Source organism: Perca flavescens, chromosome 18 (genome assembly GCF_004354835.1).
Source record: "Perca flavescens isolate YP-PL-M2 chromosome 18, PFLA_1.0, whole genome shotgun sequence".
Lineage (NCBI taxonomy): Eukaryota > Metazoa > Chordata > Actinopteri > Perciformes > Percidae > Perca > Perca flavescens.
In genome coordinates, this window is record NC_041348.1 from 21,224,221 (window position 1) to 21,248,881 (window position 24,661).

The following is a 24,661-nucleotide window of genomic DNA, read 5'->3' on the forward strand; positions in this document are numbered from 1 at the left end:
AAAATCTCTCTTATCATAAAGCAAAAAGAATAAGTAAAATAAGCAAAATAGCACATAACACAGTAAATTATGCAGTATTGTAATGTAGTTTGCTGGGGTGGAGCTGTTCTGATATACTTCACAAGCTAAGCAGTTCATTCTATAACCATGCATCATAAGTTTTAAACTCATATGTTTTGTTTACAAAATAATAATCAGCCAAGTGTATACCAACTATAGCTTTTAGATCCATTGTGTCGGGTGAAAAGTACAATATTAAGTATAAAGTATCATAAAAAGGAAATACTCAAGTAAAATATAAGTACCTCAAAACTGTACTTCACCACTGATCTTAAAACGTATATTTAAGTTATGATGAATGTATCCTACTAAAAACAGAAAAGAATTACAAATGCAATGGATGATGTAATTCACAAAATATAACATGTTCATATTATTATCAATAAGTATATTGGAACTAATGTCAGCTGCAACACGACATTAAGCATTTGTCTTTAATGTGAGCAAATGAGGCAAAATAATGGAAAAGTAGAGATGGTGACACAAATTGATTTTTTTTATTGGCTTTCCCAAAACAGTACCGCTTGTTCCCTTACATGCTGGATTGTTTTTCCTCACAACAAATTTCATTGTTCAATTCAAATGAAATGATGTCATTGCAACAATGTGGTCATAATTTGACACACTCTTACAAATATGTTTGGCACATTTTCAGCATTTTTCTTCTCCAAAATTCCATTGTTTTATTCTTCAAAACAAGAAAATTAAAGAAAAACATGCTCTGCTTTGTCTGATCAGTGAATAATAACCTAACAACATTGGAAATGAGGCACATGAGGGGGGCCAGTGTGGGAAAATTAACCAGTCCAGCACAATGCATTCCGGTCCTGTAAGTCAGCAAAAAGCCCAGCAACAGAAGACAGGGAGGAATGTGACTTTTACACCATTGTGACTCTGGCTGGATTTATAAAAGATACTCTTTTTAAACTCAGATTCATCTTCACTATGGTTACTACTGTTTACTGAACCACAGAAAAATGACATGTTTAAAGCAAAGATAATAAAGTGCATAGTAAATCCACCAGGGTTTTACCCTGAATTCCCAGTGTTGCAACACCGTCTGTAATTGATAATCATAGCTGTCATTTGAACAACAAGCACTCCCATCATCTGTAAGGGAAAAGTAACACAACATTTCTAGTAAGATCAGACTTGAGCTAAAATTCTTACACAAGTATGACAAATAAACTCAAATACATTGATTTCTGTTGCTAACTTCAAAGCTCTAAATAAATGTGAGGTACATGCAATCATAAAGGAAGACATTAAGATGTTTTTGTTCCTAATTCAGTTGTAGTGCTGTAAACAAACTTTAACATCTTCAGAAAAGAAATCACTACTGAACACTTAATTGTTGCCTAGTGTTTTAGTCAGATACCTTTTTGTTTCAGTTTGTGTAATTATTATAAGACAGTGGTTTTAATATATAATACAATTCCATCCAATTTGAATTGCCACACTCTCACATAAGTGTGTGCTTCTTGCTCATTGAGCTCTCACATAGCCTGCTCTTCTTTTGATGACATTTTCAAAAAAATAAAAAATAAATAAAAAACGTGTTTTACTGAGTGAAGCAATCACATGCTAAACCATCTCAAATGCTCAATCTTCCCTTGGTAATATCACCACCGTAACTGTAAATGAAGCTGTAGCTAAATAGAAAATGTCAAACAGGTCTTGTAAGTATTGAGACTGCTGAGATATGCCAGCCTACATGTGAGACAAGTAGATTTCAGATTTCAGAAACATGGTGGGATACTGTATTACCTACTTTGTATGGTTCAAATGATTTGGTTCAGGTGAGCTGTATGGACAAATTACCCCCCATTAATTAACGTCCTCCCAAATTGAGTCATTGTAGCCACCTGAAAGCTAAACTACAGTGGACAATATTTATATAGTTAGCCCTTTTCAAGGCTGGATAATGTGTATAGTCTCTAAGACCTTCGATTTGGCCTATTGAATAAAAAAAACTATTAAACTACGCATTTATTATTGTGAAGTTTTTGGTTGAGGCTCCAACTAACAAACCTGAGACAACTGATTTTGTTTTTTCCGTAAACTTAAGCTGTCTTTATTGAAAATGGCGTAAAACATCAGAAGAAACAGGCTACAGAACACCATGGGCATCCTTGCACTGACTCAAACTTCTAAGCTTTCTTTGAATTCTAGTGTCCAGATGCTGTGCAATTTCACAAACTAAATACAGTCATTGTTTTGTTAATACAAAGTGGACATAAATAACGAGTGCAATTTTTGTACTGCTTTGCTTATTATAACTTTGGCAGTAAGGCATTGCCTATATGCAAACACTTTGAAACACAAAAAGTGAGCAATTTAAACCTTGGCTCGAAAGCAGGCCTTTGAAAAGGACAAGTCCACATTGGAAAATTTGTGAATAAGGCGTCCACTTCCATGTTGTTAGTCATTTTTACCCCTCCACCGGCCAGACTGGGATCATGTGACGCACAAAGAACATGCAGTAAGCAGTCCATTTTACACACACGCCCCGGTATCAGATGATCAACGGATGTGTTCAAAGCACCTTGTTTGCAGTCATTTGTTTTAGTATAACCAAGGGTTGACTGATTACAAGGGAGTAATCAACCCATGGTCACTTCCCGTAGGCCTACATGATCAGACACAGATCCCAGCGGCGGAAGCGTCTTGTCATGCGCTTCACAGTTCTCCAGATAGCGTGGATTCACATCAAAACACAGCATTTAAGACAACTTTCTGATGGGGTTTTCCGTTTTTGTAAAGCTGCCCGTGTTGCAGTTTCGAATACCTCCCAGATCCCTTCCTTGGTTTTGGCAGAGCACTCCAAATAGGCATATGCGCCAATGCGCATGGCCATGGCCCGGCCATCCTCTGTTTTCACAGGCTCCAGCTTCAACCGGGACAGCTCGTTCTTTACGTTTTCATCGTTGCGCAGATCTTTCTTGTTGGCCACTAATATAATAGGTACATTCGGACAAAAGTGTTTGACTTCAGGGACCCATTTTTCAGGGATGTTTTCCAACGAGTCCGGGCTGTCCACGGAGAAGCACATCAGAATGACATCGGTGTCAGGATAGGAGAGGGGGCGCAGCCGGTCGTAGTCCTCCTGCCCAGCTGTGTCCCACAAAGCAAGCTGGACTTGCTTGTTTTCCACCTCTATGTCCGCCACGTATGTCTCAAATACAGTCGGAACATACACCTCAGGAAATTCGTCTTTGCTGAATACAATCAGTAGACATGTTTTCCCACCTGCCCCGTCCCCCACCACGACAAGTTTCTTCCTAATGTCTGCCATTCCTGCCTTTTCCTACCTCTCGCTTAAATGTGACATCAAGAATAAAGATGTTCCCGGTGTAGCCTACTCACTAGGCTACCTCGGTTTTAGTATGCTACTCTAAATAAAACTTGTCCCATAAGGCGCTCCCGTCTTCCAACTCCAGAACATTTATAAAGAACCACTGCGATCTCTTTATAAAGCATAGGGTGGTTTCCTAAATATAGCAATCCAATCGGAAATAGGGAGGTGAGATCACAGTTTGTAAAAGAAGAGGTGATTGGATCTCATCGGGGTTTCCTTATGTAGAGGAGGGTCAAGGACCACGAGGACCATCCGACTCAGGATAAGCCAATATCAACCAAATCTAACTGCATGCATGATGTATTACGCAGGATTTTTTGTAATTCTCCTTTGACGCGACTTCTATTATTATTCTCGTCATTACAACATTTCCCATATCCGGATTGTTTTTAAACATACTGTTTGAGCTACTTTTGTTACTGGATCAACCTATTTTTTTTTAACAAACGTTATCCAAAAATGTCTTAAGACATATCCAGCAGCAATATGGAAACGCTTAGGGGAATGTAAAGTGCTCATTTATAAAATGTTGGATGACAGCTTGCTATGCACATTAAATAAGCTAACGTTGTCTATGTTACCTTTGTGTACAAACGGTAGCCTACGCTGGGAAGGCAAATCAGCATTGGCTTTATACGCATGTCTACGTAGTTTACGCTATTTACAGGGAGGGGGCACTAGCGTAGGCAAACTCTTAGCCTTGACTATCAAGCCTTGCTAAATCACCGCTCTCTCCAAGGAAACAAAACAATATAGAATTGGGTTGATTGCGTGCAACAAGCATAGACCCGCTATCAAAACGACACGCGTAAGTATCTCCTCTTTATTTGTTCACATCGAAAGCAAAGGCTTTGCAAAGCGAGTGATTTAAACGCGACTGCCGTGGTGTGAGTATTTCCCCTTTTGTTTAGCGGTTAAGGCCCCTCTGTTTGGAACTTGAAGGGGGGCCATGTTGTTTAGCCACTGAGTGTTTGCTTGATGTTTTAGCTCACACAACACAAACTTTGCAATTAGCTTCCGCTAGCTCTTACATTAGCTATTTTGGTTTATTTGGCTTGTTGCATTCAACCAATGTGGTATTTCGAGCCAAGACAATAACTTGTTTTCCGTCCAACACGGGAGCCCACTGGCTTACTGTAAAACAAAGGTAAATTCACGGATTTAACTTTGATGTCAAGCTAACGTTACCAATAATAAACAGAGCAGGCCCGCTGCGGTTAGCTTGTTAGCGAAGGAGGTTGCTAATGCTCACTCTAGCGAAGTAACCTAGCTAACAATAAAAATGTTCAATATCCGCTAATGGCAATAAAGGACTGGACGAAGAAAGCAAGAAGGGGACACACGGTTGGCTATTAACAATTTTTAAAACGTAGCTAGCTAAATCATTTAGTCAAAGCCTCAAAGTTAGCTTTCTTGTTAGCCGCGGTCTTGTTGGCCAGGTTAGCTACTTGAGCTATGGTTAGCCAGCTTGCTGAAAGGCTTGCACGTCTGTTTGCTACAACGACCAGTAATGTTGGATATGTCGTTGTAACGTTAATTAGTTTAAAAAATAAATAAAGCTCTTATCGCGGAAAACAAATAGGTTTGTCTGGAGTGTTTTTTTTTTTTTTTTTTTTTAAATAATAATTAGTAACGTTGCATTAATGGTAGCGTTAGCCATTATCACCCGCTAACACTAGGCTAACAACGTTACCTAGCTAGCTAGCATTCTTGGTCTTGCAAGGCATCAACATGCTTGTCATTTATCGCTACATGTTTTGTACTTGTATTGTAAATTCGTAAATTAGCAAACCGTCAAATTAGTCTTCCTATTTGACGTTAATGTCCCGTTTTTGAGCAAGCCATGTAACTACATTTGGATATTTAGGGAAACATTACAGCTGTAATCTCGAAGATCCTCATTTAAATAAAGGGCTGTTAAGTCACTATCACTGAAGGAGGTGACACAATTGAACGGGAAAAAAAAATGTTTCCTGTAGTGAAGGGATTTTGAGAACGGCAACACACAAGAGCATAAGGTGAGGGACAAAGCCTGCGTGCCGGATATCAGGCTTTATCCTGGAAATGTACTCCTGTTGATTCAGACTAATTTGACCCAAACTAACGTTTCAATCTTCAACCATAGAGCAGCAGGATTAAGTCATGTCCCGGCGAAGACAATTAAATTGTACCCGTTATTCACGTAGTTTTTTTTTTTTAAGGCGCTTCCTTTTCCTAAAGTCTACTTAAAAAGTTGGTTTGTCTCAAAGCTCACATTAGTAAAGGCCACATGTTGTAACTTAAAGCTTTTAATTGCTTAAAAGCCTACCAGAATAAAGTAACCGGTCACGTTAAAATGGGTGCCACATTGGTTTTATACTGATATATAAAATGTAACTTAAACTATACATTTGACTTATTTGTGTTGGGCAGTAACTTTGGTAGACTACAAGTCATATATGCTATTATGCAGAACAGCACAAAAAGGTGATATAACAAGACTGCATATTCATGTCAACATAATACTCGTATGATTTGTATATTTTGTTTTGTGTAGGCTTTCCCGTGGAATGAGCGTTCCATGCAGCATCCTAGGTATGAATGACGTGGCCTGGCAGGAGACGAGAGGTGGGATGCTGCATGCAAATGGCGCTCCTGAGACTGGAGGTGTCAGAGTTCATGTTGGAGGGCCCCTAGCCACAGTTGTGGGAGCTGGACAAGCTGGAGTCCCACATTTACAGGGCATGGACAGGATTGCTAACCCCACCCCAGGTACCCCACAGCCTCCACTGAGCGGACGATCTCAGGATGACGCCACAGTTGGGTACTTCTTTCAGAGGCAGCCCGGAGAGCAGCTTGGAAGTTGCACACCCAGCAAGCATCGCTGGCCAACTGGTGATGCCAATCATGTTGATCAGGTAAACGGTGTTCAGTTATTGTACTGTATTTAATTTAGTGCAGGTTAGAGGTACAGACAGCAGTATTTTGGATCAGCCAAGGCTACAAGTCTCACTGGATATTGTATCAATAATTGCTGTGTCAGAGGTTGAATGCCTAATGTGATGTGTAGCCCAAACAATAAGACCCTGTTAGATTCCAGTGGCACTAGATCACATGTTTCACATGCTTAGTTGATCAGTGATGATTTACACCAGATGCCAGCCATTCATCAACTACCATTTCTAGGCCTGTCACGATAGTCAATCGCACGATTAAAAAAAAAAAAAAAAAAAATCGATAATTCCATTTGCATGCTTGTTTGTTTTCCTCGGAAAGTGGCTGCATGTGTCCGACAATGCACAGAACATTAACGTGGGTGTGTGGCAATGATTTCTGGGACAATTTATCATCCAGCAAAATTTGTTATCGTGACAGGCCTAACCATTTCTTCTAGGCATGTTTTATTGAAGTTAGAGCATGCAAAAATGTCAGTGGCTTTTGTTGGTAGAGCCTAATGCTGTGAGATGCAGCTATCCATAAATATAATTGCATTAATTTCATAAGAAAGAAATGCTAAGATTTCATAATTTAAAAACCAATTACTAACTTGAGATGAAAATGTAGGTTGGTAAGCATTTGCATTTTTTTTTTTTTTTTTTTTTTTTTAAATCAGTTTATGAAAAGTGTACAAGAATTTCACCAACAGGCAATTATAGTGTTTGTTTCTGAAAGAACACAGCCAAGAAAAGGCTGCTACTCTAACTGCTAAAATGATTAGGTTCTATGTTAATTAATCTAGATTTATTTATATAATTTTCAACAGCTAAATTGGAATAGAAAATATTTGCTACAGTTAAGTTGGTGCTTTATTCGTTGACGCCAGTAATTCATTTCAATTTGCTTCTAGTTGATAATACATTTCCAGTGAAGGAGTTTGTCCATTCAGTAGGACTTCCTGTTTAGGATGCTCTTGTTGCTTTTCACCTCCTCACTCCTCCAAGCAAAGTTAAGATAATTAAAAAATCCTTTATAATGGCAACCCGAGTTCTGGGTCCATCCAGTCTCTGAATGTGGTTATTCCAGCACACACTGATTGAAAGCTAGGGTACTCCCTGAACAGGTCACCAGTCTGTAATGGTGCAAACGCATACAGACCTAGGTGTGCAAGACGGCAATAGTGCTGCATATTTTTTATTTTTTTATTTTTTATTTTTTTTGAGCAACCTCCACATTTGCAGTTAGCAAATCTTGTGAGACCAGAGGACTGTACTACGAATCAAGATCAACATGCCCTGGATTTCTTTCAGTTACCCGGCTTCACCTAACCTAACAACCGTGGTCCTGCATAACCTGTGTCATGACGGTCGTTAACAACTAGTTCAAGCAACCCAGGGTTTCCCAATCCAGCGACGCGTGTGTGCACATGTTTGCACAGCATGACCAATTCCAATCATCTACTAGAGCTGCATATTTTACATAAGAAGAGCAAACTATAATTCTACAGAAATATGAAGAACACAGAAACTGTTTTTACAGGCAAAACGCAGGAAGGAAAGCTGGCAAAAAAGCTAACTGTTATGCGTAAATCACAACGCTTATCAATATCGCTTCCCCATCAGTCAGGCACAATATCGGACCATAATTACACTTGTGCTTTCCAAGCTGTCGTTACTTTAGCCTATTATTTCAGTTGCAACCCTGGTAGTGGTAAGCGATCGTGAGAGGAAATAAAATATAACCTAATTCAAACCGATGTGTGGCATTGGCAACACACGGCTCAAGAAGCTGACAAATTGCCTATCCCTCCACTGAAAATATATATTTTTCATAATAAAAAAACCATCAGGGAATGTTAACGGTTGTCTGTCTCTAAATGTTTAAACTTTTATGAGCGCAACTCTCTCTCTGCGCCCAGAGCTCCACCGGATCTTCTAAGAATGGTGACGTTATCAATTGAGTATTGATTGGTCGGTAGGCGGTGCTTTTACACCGGTTGATCTCTAATCTCGAGCAGGTTAGGAGTTAAGCATAAGTTACACGGCGATTTAACCCGGTAACAAGTGATCCACCGTCATGATACACAAAACCCTGGGTTGAAGCTGAAGTTACATCGTTGACGCCAAATCTTGCTTTGTAGTACAGGCCTCAGTGCTTTGGCCACTGTGTTGGCAGAGCAGGAGAGTGGCTGTCACTGAGATAACCGGCCAGACTTGTAATATCCTGTCTTACAGTATTAAACTGCCGTGCATTGTTTTGGTATGTGAAAAGTTTTCAAATGTATGGATTTGTTACACAAACTGGACTCCGTGGATTTGATCTTTGTACAGGTACCTGTAGCAACACACCCACTTAACCTGCTGGGCTATGGGAGAACAAACAACCTACTTTGTAGAACATCATTTTAGTAGAATACTTAATGATAGTCCTACAAGGGTGTTCCTGACCTGCAGTAATGTTAGAAATACTAAAGGTAAAAGAAGGAAAACCTTGGGATCAAAATTATCTTGAGTTTTTTTTTGTGTTCTTTTTCCACTCTTTACAAATCTTTAATTTGTGAAAATCTTGTTTCTAAATATTGGCCTATGAATCTCAGTCTCCAGGGCTCCAGACTAACTTTTTGCCTTGGTTGCACTGGTGCACCTAACTTTTTTTATTTAGGTGCACCAGCACAAACTTTAGGTGCACCCAAATATTTCCTTGCGTTGCCATTAACGCTGAATGGCAATACACTATATATAGCTCTGTATTTTTTTACAAAGTGGGCTAAATGTTCAGTCTTAAGTCGAAGCCACTTTTCACAAGCTTTTATTAAAACAGATTGTGATTAAAATAAAAATGCAAAGACAGGGTTTCCTTTACCAGTTTGAAAATATACAGCTGCAACACATGTAAATGAAAGTTATCTGAAATAAATAGCCTAGGATATATTAAAAAAAATATATCTCTGAGAAAGCTCCTTCACTTGTTTTCAACAACAATAACAGACTGATTAAAAGAGAGGACGCCCGGATAGCTCAGTTGGTACGTATAGAGGTTTGACTCCGACCTGCGGCCCTTTCCTGCATCTCATTCCCCCCTCTCTCTCCCCTTTCATGTCTTCAGCTTTCCTATCAAAATAAAGGCCAAAATCTTATATAAAAAAAACTGAGAGAGGGGGAGTGCGATGGACTGAAGCGTATGCTACTCACAGAATGACGGCTCATGAATGGGTCCAGCACGGGTCGAATGCGCTTTGCGCTTTTGTCAGAGGCGTTACACATGTCTTGTGTAAGCTATGAAATGTCTGTATCGTCACTGCGCTGCATTTTTATGAACTATGATATTCTGGCCATGGGACACATCCCTCGCCCAGGTCCAGCAGGCTCCGTCTCAAACGCCATTAGTCAACGAACTGAAGTTGGTTGCATTTAATAACTTCTGTGTTTTTCGCGTGGCTGCAATAACAGTTACCAGCGGAAACACTGGTACCAATACAGGTTTCCCTCTCATACTTAACAATATACAGCTGTGTTAATAACAATTAAAACTGTACACAAATGTCAGCAGTTTGGACCGGTGGCGCTGTCTCTCCATGTTGCAGGGGAGCCGTGTGAGTGAATGGGGGCGGGGCTGCGCGGAGGAGAGATCCAAACACAGGCACGGCTTTACAGAAGGAATGGGTCATGTAACGCAACATTAAACCATATCGATATAAATGACATCACTTTGTTCGTGGAGAGGCAGCGGATGTGAGGACGTTGGGTGCACCGGTGCGACCTAGGAAAAATCTTAGTCGCACCCTTACAAATTTGTCGCATGTGCGACCAAATTGGTCGCACTCTAGAGCCCTGGTCTCAATCCATTAACTGTGCAATGGTCCCTCTTCAATTAGGTCCCCATTTCCTATGCATGGGTTATCACTCAGCCTGATGAAAAGAAAGCTGTTATTGTTGAGCCACCTTTTTTCTCTTTGTGTTCTTTAGACCAGATACTATCCAGGTTAATTTTGCATTATTGCAGTATTCTTTTAAATATGTTAATGTTGTAACCTGAAGTGTTTCTGCCAAATATCTTCATTTGAGATGACAAAGGCCCACGGGCACACCAGAGTGAAGTTTTGTATTTTACAACTTTACTTTTCACGTGCACACAATTGGAAGGGGAGATGCAGCATCACTGTTTTGTCCTTTTAATGTAATGTTATATGATTCTAATTTTCCATCTGCTTGTGACCTTTACATCCAAATTACTTCCAGCACCAACAACTTCAATGCACAAATCTAACAATGACTCAACCATTGTATGAAAATCCATCTTGACAGAGTGGTACTTTGGTGATTAGGATAGCTTATTAGGCTTACACATTTCAACACTTTTTTTGTTTGTATTGTGTTGATTATTGACAGATACTTCATGTTGACTGCCTCTGTATTGAGCAAGCTTTTGTTGGCTGAGGGGCCTCTTGAAATTTGTAGGGCCATATTTTGTATTTGGCTTTGGCTTTTTTTTTTTTTTTTTTGTTTACGGTCCTGTTTTTCGTCCTTTTTCTCAGGTCCGTGCTGTGGATGAAATGAACTATGACTTCCAAGCGCTTGCTTTGGAGTCAAGGGGCATGGGAGAGGTAAGGGGTTTTGTCTTTTTTTCATTAATGAAGTACAGCAATACATCAAAATGAAAAACGTACTCTAGACTTGAAAGATGGCTGTAAGACATCTGTATTTTGCTCCATTTTTACATGATCAAATTAAGCTAGGACGGAGCAGTTTTTGTGACCAATGCAAGAGCGGGAAACAGCCGCTCTAACAGAAAAAAATCAATTCATGCTTGACAGGGTTGTATGTTAGTATTGAGATGAAAGTAGTGTATGCTCAGTGTCAAAGTGGATGGGTGAATCAATTTAAAAATGCACTATAACTCTGCACTGCAGTAGTTGCAATCATTGAGCATAAAATTCAATGAAGTGTTCTCTACGAAGGAGCAAACTAACATTTTACAGCCACCGTAAGTCTGTAGTAATAAGTGTTCATACTGAAAGATTTTTGATGGAGAATGACTTGGACTGAAAATGTTTAACTGAACAAGACTACATAAAGAACCAATATTTACGACCCACACAAATCGACAGAGAAAAAACGTGTAGTGAAGTGGCTCTGTTGTATAGGCTAAACAGTTTATTAGCAAATTGTTTATTGCAGATTATCACATTAATGAAAATACAGCTATTAGAAGTTAATATAAGAAGTTGAAGCTGACTCTGATCGCTGAAAAGGCAGCTAGCTGTCTCCATGAAGCTCCCAGCCAAGCTTCTATAACTTGCAACCAAGTTGGGAAACAAGAACAAACTTTTTGCATTTTGACTCGGTGGGGGTCAATTTAAAAACAAAATGTTAAAACAGTATTTCCCGTCATCTTTTGATTCCCAGCTGCAGCCTGTCACTCTATACTACTCTCTTTTAACCATTGCTCCCGTGCCCTAAAATATGACCATGCATTGCGTCGCTCACGTCACATCATGCATTTCTCTATACATCAAATTTTAAATAAGCTATGGTTGTTGATGGGAGGAGTAAATATTACATTGCACTTGACATGCGACCTTAATGATGCTTAGAAAATATGTACAATTTTTTTATTTGTAGCTTCTGCCAGCAAAAAAGCTCTGGGATTCTGATGAGCTGGCCAAGGATGGAAGGAAAGGGATGCTTCTTGGAGAGGAGTGGAGGGACAATGCATGGGGATCATCTCGTGAGTGGCTCCTATTTGTGTACTGTATTCTCATGTAGCTTTTCTTTATTCAAGATAATGAAATCATAAGGTCTGATATTCCAAGTCAAATTACATAATTGAAAATAGCATCATGCATCACCCATTACTATGATTTTTTTTTTAATAGGGTTTCCTTAATCTGACTGTTTCTTTACACAGCTATAGTTTATGTACATAACTATTTAGTTATTTGATCACAGCTTTTCATTCAGATCATTCAGTGTCACAGCCAATCATGGTGCAGCGGCGACCAGGCCAGACTTTCCATGGCAATGGTGATGCCAATTCTGTGCTTTCACCTCGCTCAGAAGGTGGAGGCCTGGGGGTGAGCATGGTGGAGTACGTCCTGAGCTCTTCTCCTGGTGACAAGATGGATGGTCGCTACAGGAATGGTGGCTATGTGAGTTGACCTTCTGTCTCACTTCCAACTCAAAAGGAGGGGCATCTCTTGCTTATTTAACACTTATTCTCAAGAGTGGCACATAGTCTTACTTAGTCTTTTATCTTTTTTATACATCTATATAAATACAGGGTGGAGGAGATGTTGACCAAGATGGTAGAGACACAATTGATGTCCAAGAGAAAGTGTCCCCCTTTGAAGAGGACAAGAGCCCAGAGAAGAAGGTGGGAGATGAGAATGATCCTGCTAAAGCCAACGGAAGAGGTCTATTAAATGGCATGGACAGAGACTGCAAAGATTTCAAGTATGTTTTCCTTTTACTGTAACATGAGGTCAATGGCTACCTATTGTTTGATGCTTTGACTATTGTGGTTTTAAATTGAGACTATGAGCATAGTTTTCCAACCTCTTCTGCAGCCCTTGTTCTAGATAATCCTTCCATTTCAGAATGCCTAAAGCTATTTTAACAGTGTTAAAGTTCTTCTAATGTTTTGATAAATTTTAGCGTTGCGGTGAACCAGAGACATAATGAAATTGTCCAAATGAACGTATGATATAAATGTAAAGGCTTATGGTCTCTTTAATGTTGCTAGGACTCGTGTCTGAGACAATGTTTTGTACTAATAGTGGCATATGCTCTTCTTTACTATCTTAGTCCAACCCCTGGAAGCCGCCAAACTTCTCCCACTGAGGCTGTGGAGAGAATGGGTCCCAGTCAGACAGGGTTGGAGATGATGGGACAGCACCACCCACATGTCCTTCAACAACACAACCACACCCAAAACAAGGCACCTGAGGACTTCCATAACCAGGAGGCTCAGAACATGGGAGGTATGGAGCAGCAAGCCGGTGTGGAGTCCCTTCAGTTTGACTATGCTGGGAACCAGATTCAGGTAGACTCCTCAGGGACACCAGTAGGATTGTTTGACTACAACTCACAGCAGCAGGTTTGTTGTAAAACAAAACGCATCTTTCAAGAGATCTAACTATGTTGGCTCAGCAGATTGTGATCAGTTTTTGTTTTTGTTTCTTTTTTCCAGTTGTTCCAGAGATCTAATACCCTGACTGTTCAACAGCTCACTGCAGCTCAGCAACAACAATATGCCCTGGCTGCAGCCCAGCAGCAGCATCTCGGTGTGTAGTAGTGCAATATAGTTAAACTACTTTTTGTCTCTAGAGATCTGTTTTTACAGTGGCATAGTCATTTGAATGAGATTTGATATGGAAATATGAATTACATTACTGTTCCTCATATTACCCAGCTGGCCTTGCTCCTGCCTTTGTGCCAAACCCTTACATCATTAATGCTGGCCCCCCTGGAACCGATCCCTACACTGCCGCTGGGCTGGCAGCAGCAGCCACGCTTGCAGGTGATCACACAGCACATTTTCATCCCTTTTGTTAACTGTCAGCTAAAGCTCTAATTTGATGTATTTTTGATACAAAATGCTGTTGTGCCAAGTTCAGATAAAGAGTACTATCTTGCTCAATTTGTACATGTGTATAAAAATGTTTTCTTCAGGCCCCACAGTGGTTCCACCACAGTACTATGGTGTTCCTTGGGGTGTGTACCCAGCCAACCTTTTTCAACAACAGGCTGCATCAACTGCGAATCACTCAGCTAATCAGCAAGCATCCAATCAGGGGCCAGGGCAACAACAGGTAGGAAGTGTTGTGCTATTGATTTAGAGAGGTGTTTCATTAAGGTGGCTCCAAAAAGCAGAGGTGATTTTAAAAATGTATGTAAATTGCACCAGGATTAAACTATTTTATAAACGCAACTCAAAGCTAATGTGGGCAGACTAATTCAAGTCTGGTTAATGTCATGTCTTTAAAATACATGCTGCACATAGTAAAGTCTATAGTATGGACAGGGTTTTCCCTGCATAGAGAATTAGGAGGAGGGACAGATTTGACCGAGGCACCCGCCTCCTAATTCTCTATGCAGGAAAAACCTGTTCTTGACATAACTCCAACAGGTGTCCTCATGGAAAACATGAAGTGTTGCACTTGGTGGATTTCTGTCATTTGTAACTGCAATTGCAGCATTAGGCCATTGTGGATGTGGTGGCACTGTATCATCAACACAATAGGCGTGGGCTGTATATATTTGTTTTCATACCTTCTTGACATTTTGGCAGGGTATACAGCATATGATGGTATTTGTGTTTAAAAAAAAAAAAAAAAAAAAAGTTTGCTGATAACCATTTTGCCAGCAGAATAATTTTTTTTTTTTTTTTTGCAAGATATGTCATGTTCTCAGTCTCAAATATAGCTTTAACCATGTTGTGTGATGTGCTACTTCAGTACACTTTAATATTACAAATGTTACTGGGACCACTACAGAAAATTGCAGATGAACGTTTAATATCTAGGGGATATAGACACCACTGACTATCTGTGTAACTTTTGGCCACACTCTAGCATATTGATCAAACACAGTCCAGCCATATACAGGTTTCAACCTAGTCTTGTTTCCCTACAGCAGGAATGTGTCAGGCAGCGCCCTGATATTTTGTGGCTGTTCAATCAGGTGAATATTGTTTATTTTGCATCCAAGCACGTCCAATTTCTTAAAGGTTTCCAAAATTAACGGTACATCCCATCAGTGTAATGTTTTTTTTTTTTAGTTTTGCAGATATGGCTTGTAGAATCAGCGATTTACTTTATAAAGCAAGGAAGAGAATAATGAGGGCAGATAAAACAGTGCAGACATCATCTGATTATTACAGGCAGTTAAAAAGTAATGAGATTTTAGTAATTGTATCACCTCATTTTGAGCCTGGAAAAACCCTGATATGGAGAGTAAAAACGGACAAAACCACTGTTCTCTTATACCTACCTTTCTGGGCGTCTGCTTGTTTAATTTTTAAATGATATTTAGCGAGAGAACACGTGGTGCTATAACGGCACACATGGTGCTCTTAACAGATAGTTTAACTGCAGTACATTTACAATGTTGATCCATATGCTGTGCATGTCCTAAAAAAAAAAAAAGAGCTCAGGTTTCAAATAAAAAGTGCAGTGCAAGTAAAATTAATAAAATTTTTAGTATTAGTACTAGTATTCACAATGCAGTGGTAAAGTACTATGGAGAAAACACGGTTACAGTCTGTCAGATTGATTGTAACACTGTTTAAGCCTAAGGCGAAGCTTAGCCAGAAAACAAAGAAGTTTATATGGTAGATTAGGGCTGACTTATTTGAAGCTAAAAAAAAAAGCAGAAAATTCTCTGAAAATAAGCATGATTTTATTAAAGCAAGTCTGGTTAAACTGGTAAACTAGTTTTGTAAAACACTCCTCTGGTTTATATATTTAATCTGGCTGTTACCCCCAGATTTTGTTAATCTTTAAATGCTCATTTGATTTGATGTCTTCATTATATAAGTTTTGTGCTTCAGAATGCATTTCCAATAAACTTTCTATAATGTATGTGAAGAGCAGGTTCTCACATGCAAAATGTGATTTGATTGGAAGCTTTAAAGGCCCCGAAACCTTTTTTTCCTCATTCAGCTTTTTGCTCTGAGCAATTGGGTCCCACACAAACAACTTTCTGTTGAATTTAGAAGTGTTTTGTGTTTTGTTTTTTTCTAGGGCTGTCAATCGATTAAAATATTGAATCAAGATTAATCATTAGGCCTGTAACAATTCCAAATTTAGCTGGACAATTAATTGTCCCAGAAATAATTGTGATTACAATATAATTGTTTCTTTTAGTTTATTTACTATTTCAAACAAATACAACTTTCAATAAACCCCAGGATACATATTTTGTTATATCACTAATAATAATCACTTATATAATTACAATTTTTAGCACAGCTAAACAAAATCTACAATTACCATCAATAGTCATACCCCTTAGGACCTTAGCAAAAGTTAGCAAGCAAGTTGTTATGTACAGACTAGAAAAATAACAGCACAAATCCCTGTTGAACTACGTTAGCAAAATGTTAATGAATAGCTGTCTCTTCTGCCACAGCGTTGTCATTTACGGTAACGTTACAAATTAAACAAAGCCCCATAGTAAATAGTAAACACCACAGACGGCCTAACTAAGCTACTCAAACATAATATAAAGGTGCTTCGGTGGATTTTTAACGTTCGAAAGCCGACAGGATTTGCAACTGCGGGTGGGGCGTCCTCTGGTAGGAATCCATAGTATCGTAGCTAACGTTACTGTTGGGTGATGCTACGCCAGTATTGCAAACACATTTGATGGATCCAAACAATAGTGTGACCAATCTCATTTAAAAATAAAAAAAAAATAAAAAAGAATTTAATTGTTATAGGCCTATTAATCGCATGATTTTCCATAGTTAACTCGCGATTAATCACACTTTTATTTTTTTAATCTGTTCTAAATTTAATTTAAAAGGATTTTTCTTATTTTCAAATTTGTGAAATAGCTCTTATCAACATGGGGAGGACAAATATGCTTGCTTTATGCAAATTATTATTATTATTATTATTATTATTATTATTATTATTGCAACAGTCCAAAACGATGACAAATACGGTTTAGAATATTCTCAATAGATGGGCATATTAACCTGAATGTAACATTACTTGGTCATAACACAATTTATGACATGGCTTGGTTTAATACTTGATTCGGATTGTTCAATCACGGCATCTGTTATTTCTGTAGACCATTGCTGAGCATAACAGACCGTTGCGTTGGGCGGCATTCTGATATAGACTCTGGCAGACCACATATTTTAATCAATAAAATCTTTTTTTTTTTATCTGTTTCTGCTTATACTGAGGATCAAAACGGGGAGAGGGTAGAGGAAACTGGGATCGCTAATGGGAACAGCAGTAGTTAGTTCCATCATGGTTAGCTCACTCACCAGCGTGACCTGGCTTCCACTGTAGAGCCGTGCTCCTCAGCAGTAAGGTTAACCGTCCTGACATCAGCAGGTAACCTTTTGTATGAGTAGCTGTGTAATCAGTTGTATAAAAATAATAAGTGGGATAAAGTAGAGTGAGCCAGTTAATATTGCGAATAAGAACCCAGGCGGTCGCACTCGTTATTGCGTTAATTTCGACAGCCCTAGTTTTTTCCAAAGGGGAGAAACTCTCTCGGTCTTCCTGTCATGTGTTTAAAGTGGGTGGAGCTCAGTTGGAAAAAGGTGATATCACATACTCCTGTGCACCAATCAAAATTTAGCAACATTTGAATCAATATGTGATGACAGTTGTGGGGTTGTTGATGTTGCTAGGCAACTGTTAATCAAATCTGAACAAACCAAAACCACACAGTCCTGATGAATGAGATTAGCTTAACTTTGACTGTTACTCATTTAGTCTTAAATATTTAATCTAATATAGAAATACTTAAGATTTGAAACCAAGTTTTCAGGCGCTTTAAATGCAGAATGTTTGAGAACTTTCAAACCGTATTTTGGTAGCCTGTGTGTGTGACCGTATCATTACCATCTCGTCCAGGTGATGCGCACAGGAAACAACCAGCGACCTCTTACACCTGGGCAAGGCCAACAGAGCCAGCAGGAATCTCTAGCTGCAGCAGCTGCTGCAAACCCTGCATTGGCATACGCAGGAATGTCTGGTAACACATTTATCTTCTTTTGCTTCATGTTATTTGAACTGCTCTTTTAAGAATGTTTTTTTTTTTTTTTTTTTTTTTTTTTGTAATACACATTTAAGTCATTGTTCTAACACTAAACACCTAACTTGTTGAGTGACTTTATACTTTGTTTAATTTGTAGTACTCTATAATTGCCAAGCTCCTTTTTTATGTTCCTTATCTTTCCAGGTTATCAAGTGTTGGCCCCTGCAGCTTATTATGACCAGACTGGAGCCCTGGTGATGGGCCCTGGTGCTCGGGCTGGTCTTGGTGGGCCAGTTCGTCTAGTCCAGACCCCTCTACTCATCAACCCTGCAGCAGCACAAGCTGGTAAGTACTAGTCCACCTGTCCATTATAATTTCAGTATGTATTTATGTATGTATGTCTACTCCTCCCTGTTATTTAATTAGTACCACTCAGGGTCATTCTGAACTCAGCTCTGCTTTTACCCCTCACACTCTACTTTCTCCCTCCACCAGCAGCTGCGGTATCAGCATCTGGCTCCGGTAACAATATGTCTGGTCCTCCAGGCAACGGGCTATACCGCTCCATGCCTCAACCTCAACAGCAGCAGCAGCAGCAGCAGCAGCAGCAGGCTCCCCCACAGAGCAGCGGCCTGCCTTCTAGTTCATTTTACGGCTCTGGATCAGTCCCTAACACTTCTCAGAGCAGCTCCCTTTTCTCACACACCTCTGCTGCGCCGCCACCACAAAGCTCCTCCCTGGGCTTCAGCGGTACTGGCGGCTCCCTCGGCGTAGGCCTGGGCTCTGCTCTTGGAGGCTTCGGCTCTTCTGGTCAGTGACTTAGCCACAAGCTACATGGGGATTAAAGAAACGTTACTTTTAGAGTCTGTTTTCCCACACTGTTTTTTTTCTTCTTCTTTTTTCCTTGCAGTATCCAGCTCTACCAGTAGCAGTGTATCTCGCAGGGACTCCCTGCTGGCAAGTTCTGATCTATACAAACGCGGCGGCAGCAGTTTAACTCCCATTGGCCAACCCTTTTACAACAGCCTTGGTTACTCCTCTTCACCCAGCCCCATTGGCCTCACACCAGGTCACTCTCCACTCACTCCTCCACCTTCTCTGCCCTCCTCTCATGGATCCTCTTCCAGCCTTCACCTAGGTAAGCCTTATATTTATGGGAATAGTAGTCTGGATTAACGGAAGTATATTTCCAGGATAATTGCCTGACCTCTATGTTGCTCACCTACTGCTCTGTGTGTTGTCATTCTCAAACTCTTTTCGCTTCGGGAAACAATAACCACAAACTTGGAGCTAGCAAGCTACATGCTGAAAATGGCAAGTTTTAAAGAAAATATGGATCGTGCAAAACGACAGGCCCGCTTTCGGTTAAAGATTGTAAAGATTAAAAAGGAATGTTTATGGCATTTACTATCTAACTGGGATGTTTTGGGACCGTTTGATGGGGATTGCTGTGGATGAAGTACACACTGGTAAGAGCAAATTGCGTTAAGCCATTTATCCAGCTAATTTCAACCGCTCACATTACTGTATTGTGTGAACAGTAAATTTAATATTGTATATGGCGTTTTCTTTAGCGGGGTGCAAATGTTCCACCAAAACAAGTTCCTTCCCTAGACAATTTTTCAGAGGCACTGCGTGCAGAGCTTAGCGCTGCCCAAGACTATGTGATTGGTTTAAAGGAATGAAAACAACCCAGAGCATTTCTCTCTCCTATCCCAGAATGTGTGTGTGGTGTAGCCAGACTTTACTCCACCGATCTGTGGTAATAAGTCTGGCAATGCGAGCCCATGGAATAGTGAACATTTTACTTGACATAGTTGATTAAAGAAGATATTTTACACCCAGTAGTGCTTTTTTCAAAAGCTTATTCAATGTAAATTCATTAGTTCAATTAAAGGTCACTCACTATGCTTTCCCAGAGACAAAGAGCCTTTGCTTCGTTTTCGATCTGATTTCAAGGTACATTGTCATTGTAAAACACAGGGTTGCACAACAAAATGCACTTTTGGTCCTTTTCGTGCTGCACAAGAAAAATGAAAAATAGTGCATTTTTTTGAATTGGCATCAGGAGGAATATAAACTGCAGCAACAAAAACACTGGGGCATTCTCTGGGAAGACATGGCCTGAATCTTAACATTAAAGATTCAACATAAAAGAAACATTGCCCCTCAACTTTGACTATGTTTGAGCACCAAGCATTACCGATGCAAATGCAGAGTCTGACTCTTTTCGTCCCACCCAAGTTCTGCGCTCTGTCAGCGTGGAACACACTGATCTGGGATGGTGCAATGAAGCCAGGTTTTTGCAAGATGTGGGCACAACAGTTTCCGATCTCCCCTTGCTGGGCCATCCGGAGTCCTATTTTATCCATTCCACTATCCGGACATCAGCCATGTCACATTGCCCTTGGTGGAGCTTGAACCGGCTGGTCTAGCTGGGTGGTTGGAAAATGATAATCGTCTCAAGGCCCACTGCACTTTATCTAATCCATGCGCTTCCTTCCTCTGAAGTTGATGACCGTATCTCATAAGTCATACGTGCTCCAGGCAAAAAGACAACCAATTAAAACAGCGGCGTTCATGGTAGCTACTGGCCGCTGCTGTCGCCAGAATATTATTTATTTTATAGAATTATTTAAAAGTGCGCTGCCACACATTTCATTACTTTGTAGTAATGTCTTAAGTTCTACCATGGACTCTGTAACATTTTTTGCGTTAAATGCCTTGGTTACCTTGTTTCAAGCCATTCTAGCAGCAACAAAAAGTCAAAGGTACAATCATCCCATAAACCACCGCGCACCACTGAATAAAGGAAGCTACGTTAGTTTAGCTAACAGCTAATTGGGCTAACTGCTAGCTGAGCATGTAATAACTTTAAAAGACCCTCAAAATAAAACCTGAAAATAACCGTTAAAATATATAACAGCTGTTACATCAGCCTGCTTTCCCCGGCGTTTGGTTTGAGTTAACGTTATTTTAGACTGAATCAAGCGGTCAGCTAGCAGTTAGCCGAATTAGCTGTTAGCTAAATTAACGTTAGCTTCCCGGCGGAGGCTAACAGCAGAAGTGTGGAACAGATTGTGATTTGTGCAGTGTCGTAAATCCTCGTGACAGATTGTGCAGGCCGCTCCCCCTCCTCACCAGCATGAGTTCCACCAATCAGAGGCATCACTGTGGGATTGTCAAGGATTGTGGGTAATGAAGTACTTATCCAAGACATCGCGAATAAAAGACATTTATCTCAAAACAAGGTTGGTGCCCCATGACTTTTGGCGTCTATATGAGCATATAGAATCAGTCACGTCGGCATGCTGGCTTTAAGTCTACCATCGACTGTTACCATTTTATGGCTTATACTCCAATTTGTCAATGGAGAAATTGCATTGTATTTTTACTTCTGGAACCCGCTGTGGGCGTGACTGTTGAGCTCCATTCAACAAGCTAAGCTGTTTGAATCTGATTGGCTAACAGCTAGCCAATAAGAGCCTGGCTGTCAGAATCCTTTACCCAGCCCAACTGGGCGACCTAATGAATAGTGATGAGCTCAGGCAGTATGATGTCAGACTGACCAGCTTTTATAATATGCCTGATTCTCTGCTTATTTCTTTACAGTGGCTAGAGCTGACAATGGAGGTAGCAATTCATTTTCATAACATAACACAAAGTGTGTGTGTGTGTGTGTGTGTGTGTGTGCGTGTGCGTGTGTGTGTGTGTCTTTGTCTTTGTCTTTTTTCCAGAAATCTATCTTGCGTCCCAAGGCGTGCAGTGTTACATTCATAACAGTCATGGTCAACTGCCGCCAATAATACAACACTATCCGGTCATTCTGTATTCCTAGGTGGCCTCACCAATGGCAGCGGGCGTTACATTTCTGCAGCGCCTGGAGCGGAGGCCAAGTACCGGAGTGCCGGAGGGACATCCAGTCTTTTCAATTCCAGCAGCCAGCTGTTCCCTCCGTCTCGGCCCCGCTACAGTCGCTCTGATGTCATGCCGTCCGGACGCAGCCGCCTACTAGAAGACTTCAGGAACAACCGCTTCCCAAACCTCCAACTCCGGGACTTGCCGGGACACATGGTGGAATTCTCTCAAGACCAGCATGGATCCAGGTGGATAAAATATGCTCAAAAAGGCTGCTTCATCCTGACATTTAAACTGTAAACCTTAGGGAGTGCATTGTTTTAGTGTAGCAAAGTCTGACAAATTTCTTTTCATCGCTACTCTTCTTTTTCATTCTTTTCTGCCTAGATTTATCCAGCAGAAGCTAGAGAGGGCCACTCCAGCTGAGAGGCAGATGGTGTTTGGAGAGATTCTGCAAGCAGCATACCAACTGATGACTGATGTATTTGGGAACTATGTCATCCAAAAGTTCTTTGAGGTCGGGACTGTTAAAAATGTTCTAGATGTCATTTCAGTACACAAGATTAACTAGAACAGATACTTTATTTTCTGTAGCATGTGTGCAATAGTTTTTGTCTTCTGGGTTGTGCAGTTTGGAAGTATAGACCAGAAGCTGGCATTGGCAACACGTATCCGTGGACACGTCCTTCCCCTGGCTTTGCAGATGTATGGTTGCAGGGTTATTCAGAAAGCTCTGGAGTCCATTTCCTCAGACCAGCAGGTAATTGTAAGTGAGATTATACTTCTTTTTTAACAATGTTTTCGATGTCCTTGTTTTATTTAGGATTTTTTTAAATCAATCCAACATATTACAATCCTCAATTTCATCAAAGTGACATCTGTTACAATCGCGCCCTCCTAATGTCTTCAATTTTAGAGTGACATTGTCCGTGAATTGGACGGCCACGTGTTGAAGTGTGTCAAGGACCAGAATGGCAATCACGTGGTGCAGAAGTGTATCGAGTGTGTCCAGCCTCAGGCCCTACAGTTCATCATTGATGCCTTCCAAGGACAGGTGGGTTTAGTATCCTAAGCAATGGCTCAGCTGCCAGTCATTTATCACATGTTTCATTCAGGTAATCAAAACATTGAGAGCTAAGTAATTGTAAGGCAAAAAAAAACAATTGCTTGCATTATTCCATAGCTCCGTAGGTAAAATAATCACCAAGGATAAACACTGGCTTAGTATTACCTTTCATCTAGTTTAGTGTAGCTTTAATGCCACAGCCATGCTATATTTTTGTGAAATCCCTTATATATTGATCAGCTCTTATTTCTTTCTTTCTTTGCAGGTGTTTGTGCTTTCCACACACCCCTATGGCTGCAGAGTTATCCAAAGGATTTTGGAGCACTGCACCCAGGAGCAGACTCTGCCCATCCTGGAGGAGCTGCATCAGCACTCTGAACAGCTGGGCCAGGTAAGCACATCTGTCTCAACCTCTCATTTTTAAGCCCATATTGATTGCAGATTGTTGTTAGATGTGACAGATCATTGTTGAGATATGTGTGCTTGTCGTATTTGCATGTCTCCTTCATGTTTTAGCATTTCATATTTTCAGCTTGTCATTGTTCCTGTGTAGTTGTGGTCTAAGTGTAAGGATGAATGTATTTGTTCTGTTAGCTGTCATTACATCTGACATATGTGATTATTTAAACATCCACCCTACCCCCTCACTTATTCCATCTAGAAATATCAAGGCGTATCATTGGAGATGACACCCAAAACATATTATACAGTGTCCCGCGATGCACTGTTCAAGGTCAGAGCAATTTGCCTCTCTCGCGGATGTCCCTGTGCTCCTTTCCTCTTTCCTTTTTTTTTTTTTTTTTTTTTTTTTTATTATCTTTTCTTGTGTAAAGAATAGGGTTGCAAAGGGTCGGAAAATTTCCAAGGGTACTTAAGCTCGGGAATTTGGGGAATTTTCAAACAATGTCATATATACAAAAATTGGACATGGCATGTTTGGTTTAAAATGCCCATTGAATTGGTACCATGCAGTGCATTCAGTAGCACACTCTTCCATATAATTGACAGCATCCCATTCAATAGGAATTCAGTAAAATTACGATGCTCTGCATGCACAGTGCATTGTTCCATCACATGTGCAGCCCACACTACTGCACTGTCTGAGCCAAAGGACTGCATGCTTTCATGTAAGTTTCGATTATATTACTGGAGTGAAATATATTTTAAAAACAAAATGACCGCAGATACTTCTGTATCACTTGCCAGTCGACAGCAGGGTGAACAGGCTGTTGCTGGGGTGGGTATTATCTAGAGCTGCAAAAATTGATTGGTAGTATCATAAAATTAATCGGTTGGAGTAAAAATCCTCAGATTCCAGCTTCTTAAATGTAAATGTTTTCTGGTTTCTTCACTCCTCAGACAGTAAACTGAATATTTTGGACAAAACAAGAGATCTGAGGAAGTCCTCTTGGACTTTGGTAAACATTGATCAACATTTTTCTCCATTTTATAGACCAAACAACTAATCGATTAATTGTGAAAATAAACAGATTAATCAAAAATGAAAATAATAATCTTTCAGCCCTAGTATTATCTTTTAATATCCTTTTGGGCCCTCTGCGGGCACCTCACCGATATCGGTGATGCTCGGTAGATGGTACCAATGAAGTTTTGGGCGGTTTTGAATAGCTGCTGCTGAGCCATCCTGTCCCGGGCCGTGCACATCCCTTGCCAGTTTGT

The 24,661-nt window shown here is 40.2% G+C and overlaps 2 protein-coding genes across 16 annotated transcripts in view; one reads left to right on the plus strand and one right to left on the minus strand.

Annotated features, from left to right (window-relative positions):
* Positions 1-533: 533 nt before the first annotated feature.
* Positions 534-3,571, minus strand: LOC114573264 (rho-related GTP-binding protein RhoB). The gene has a single exon (XM_028605332.1). It carries the CDS (start codon positions 3,353-3,355, stop codon positions 2,765-2,767), a length of 591 nt encoding a protein of 196 aa, XP_028461133.1. The 5' UTR covers positions 3,356-3,571; the 3' UTR covers positions 534-2,764.
* Positions 3,572-3,624: 53 nt separating this feature from the next.
* The window catches only part of pum2 (pumilio RNA-binding family member 2), a 29,241-nt gene continuing 8,204 nt past the window's right edge, over positions 3,625-24,661 (plus strand). Inside the window, exons 1-21 of one of the 15 annotated variants that reach the window (XM_028605316.1) lie at positions 3,625-4,226; positions 5,955-6,315; positions 10,869-10,937; positions 11,956-12,061; positions 12,283-12,482; positions 12,614-12,786; positions 13,138-13,429; positions 13,523-13,616; positions 13,745-13,852; positions 14,005-14,144; positions 14,968-15,015; positions 17,934-18,054; positions 18,262-18,402; positions 18,553-18,867; positions 18,968-19,195; positions 21,896-22,163; positions 22,303-22,432; positions 22,547-22,681; positions 22,832-22,969; positions 23,247-23,372; positions 23,643-23,714. In XM_028605316.1, coding sequence (XP_028461117.1) covers positions 5,968-6,315; positions 10,869-10,937; positions 11,956-12,061; positions 12,283-12,482; positions 12,614-12,786; positions 13,138-13,429; positions 13,523-13,616; positions 13,745-13,852; positions 14,005-14,144; positions 14,968-15,015; positions 17,934-18,054; positions 18,262-18,402; positions 18,553-18,867; positions 18,968-19,195; positions 21,896-22,163; positions 22,303-22,432; positions 22,547-22,681; positions 22,832-22,969; positions 23,247-23,372; positions 23,643-23,714 — 3,252 coding nt within the window. In that variant the 5' untranslated portion in view covers positions 3,625-4,226; positions 5,955-5,967. The remainder of the gene's footprint in view (positions 4,227-5,954; positions 6,316-10,868; positions 10,938-11,955; positions 12,062-12,282; positions 12,483-12,613; positions 12,787-13,137; positions 13,430-13,522; positions 13,617-13,744; positions 13,853-14,004; positions 14,145-14,967; positions 15,016-17,933; positions 18,055-18,261; positions 18,403-18,552; positions 18,868-18,967; positions 19,196-21,895; positions 22,164-22,302; positions 22,433-22,546; positions 22,682-22,831; positions 22,970-23,246; positions 23,373-23,642; positions 23,715-24,661) is intronic. The other 14 variants (XM_028605319.1, XM_028605317.1, XM_028605318.1 and 11 more) reach the window with 14 other exon arrangements.

What these genes read in the sequence shown, in the direction of transcription:
- LOC114573264 (XM_028605332.1), bottom strand. Translation starts at nt 3,355, where the DNA reads ATGGCAGACATTAGGAAGAAACTTGTCGTGGTGGGGGACGGGGCAGGT.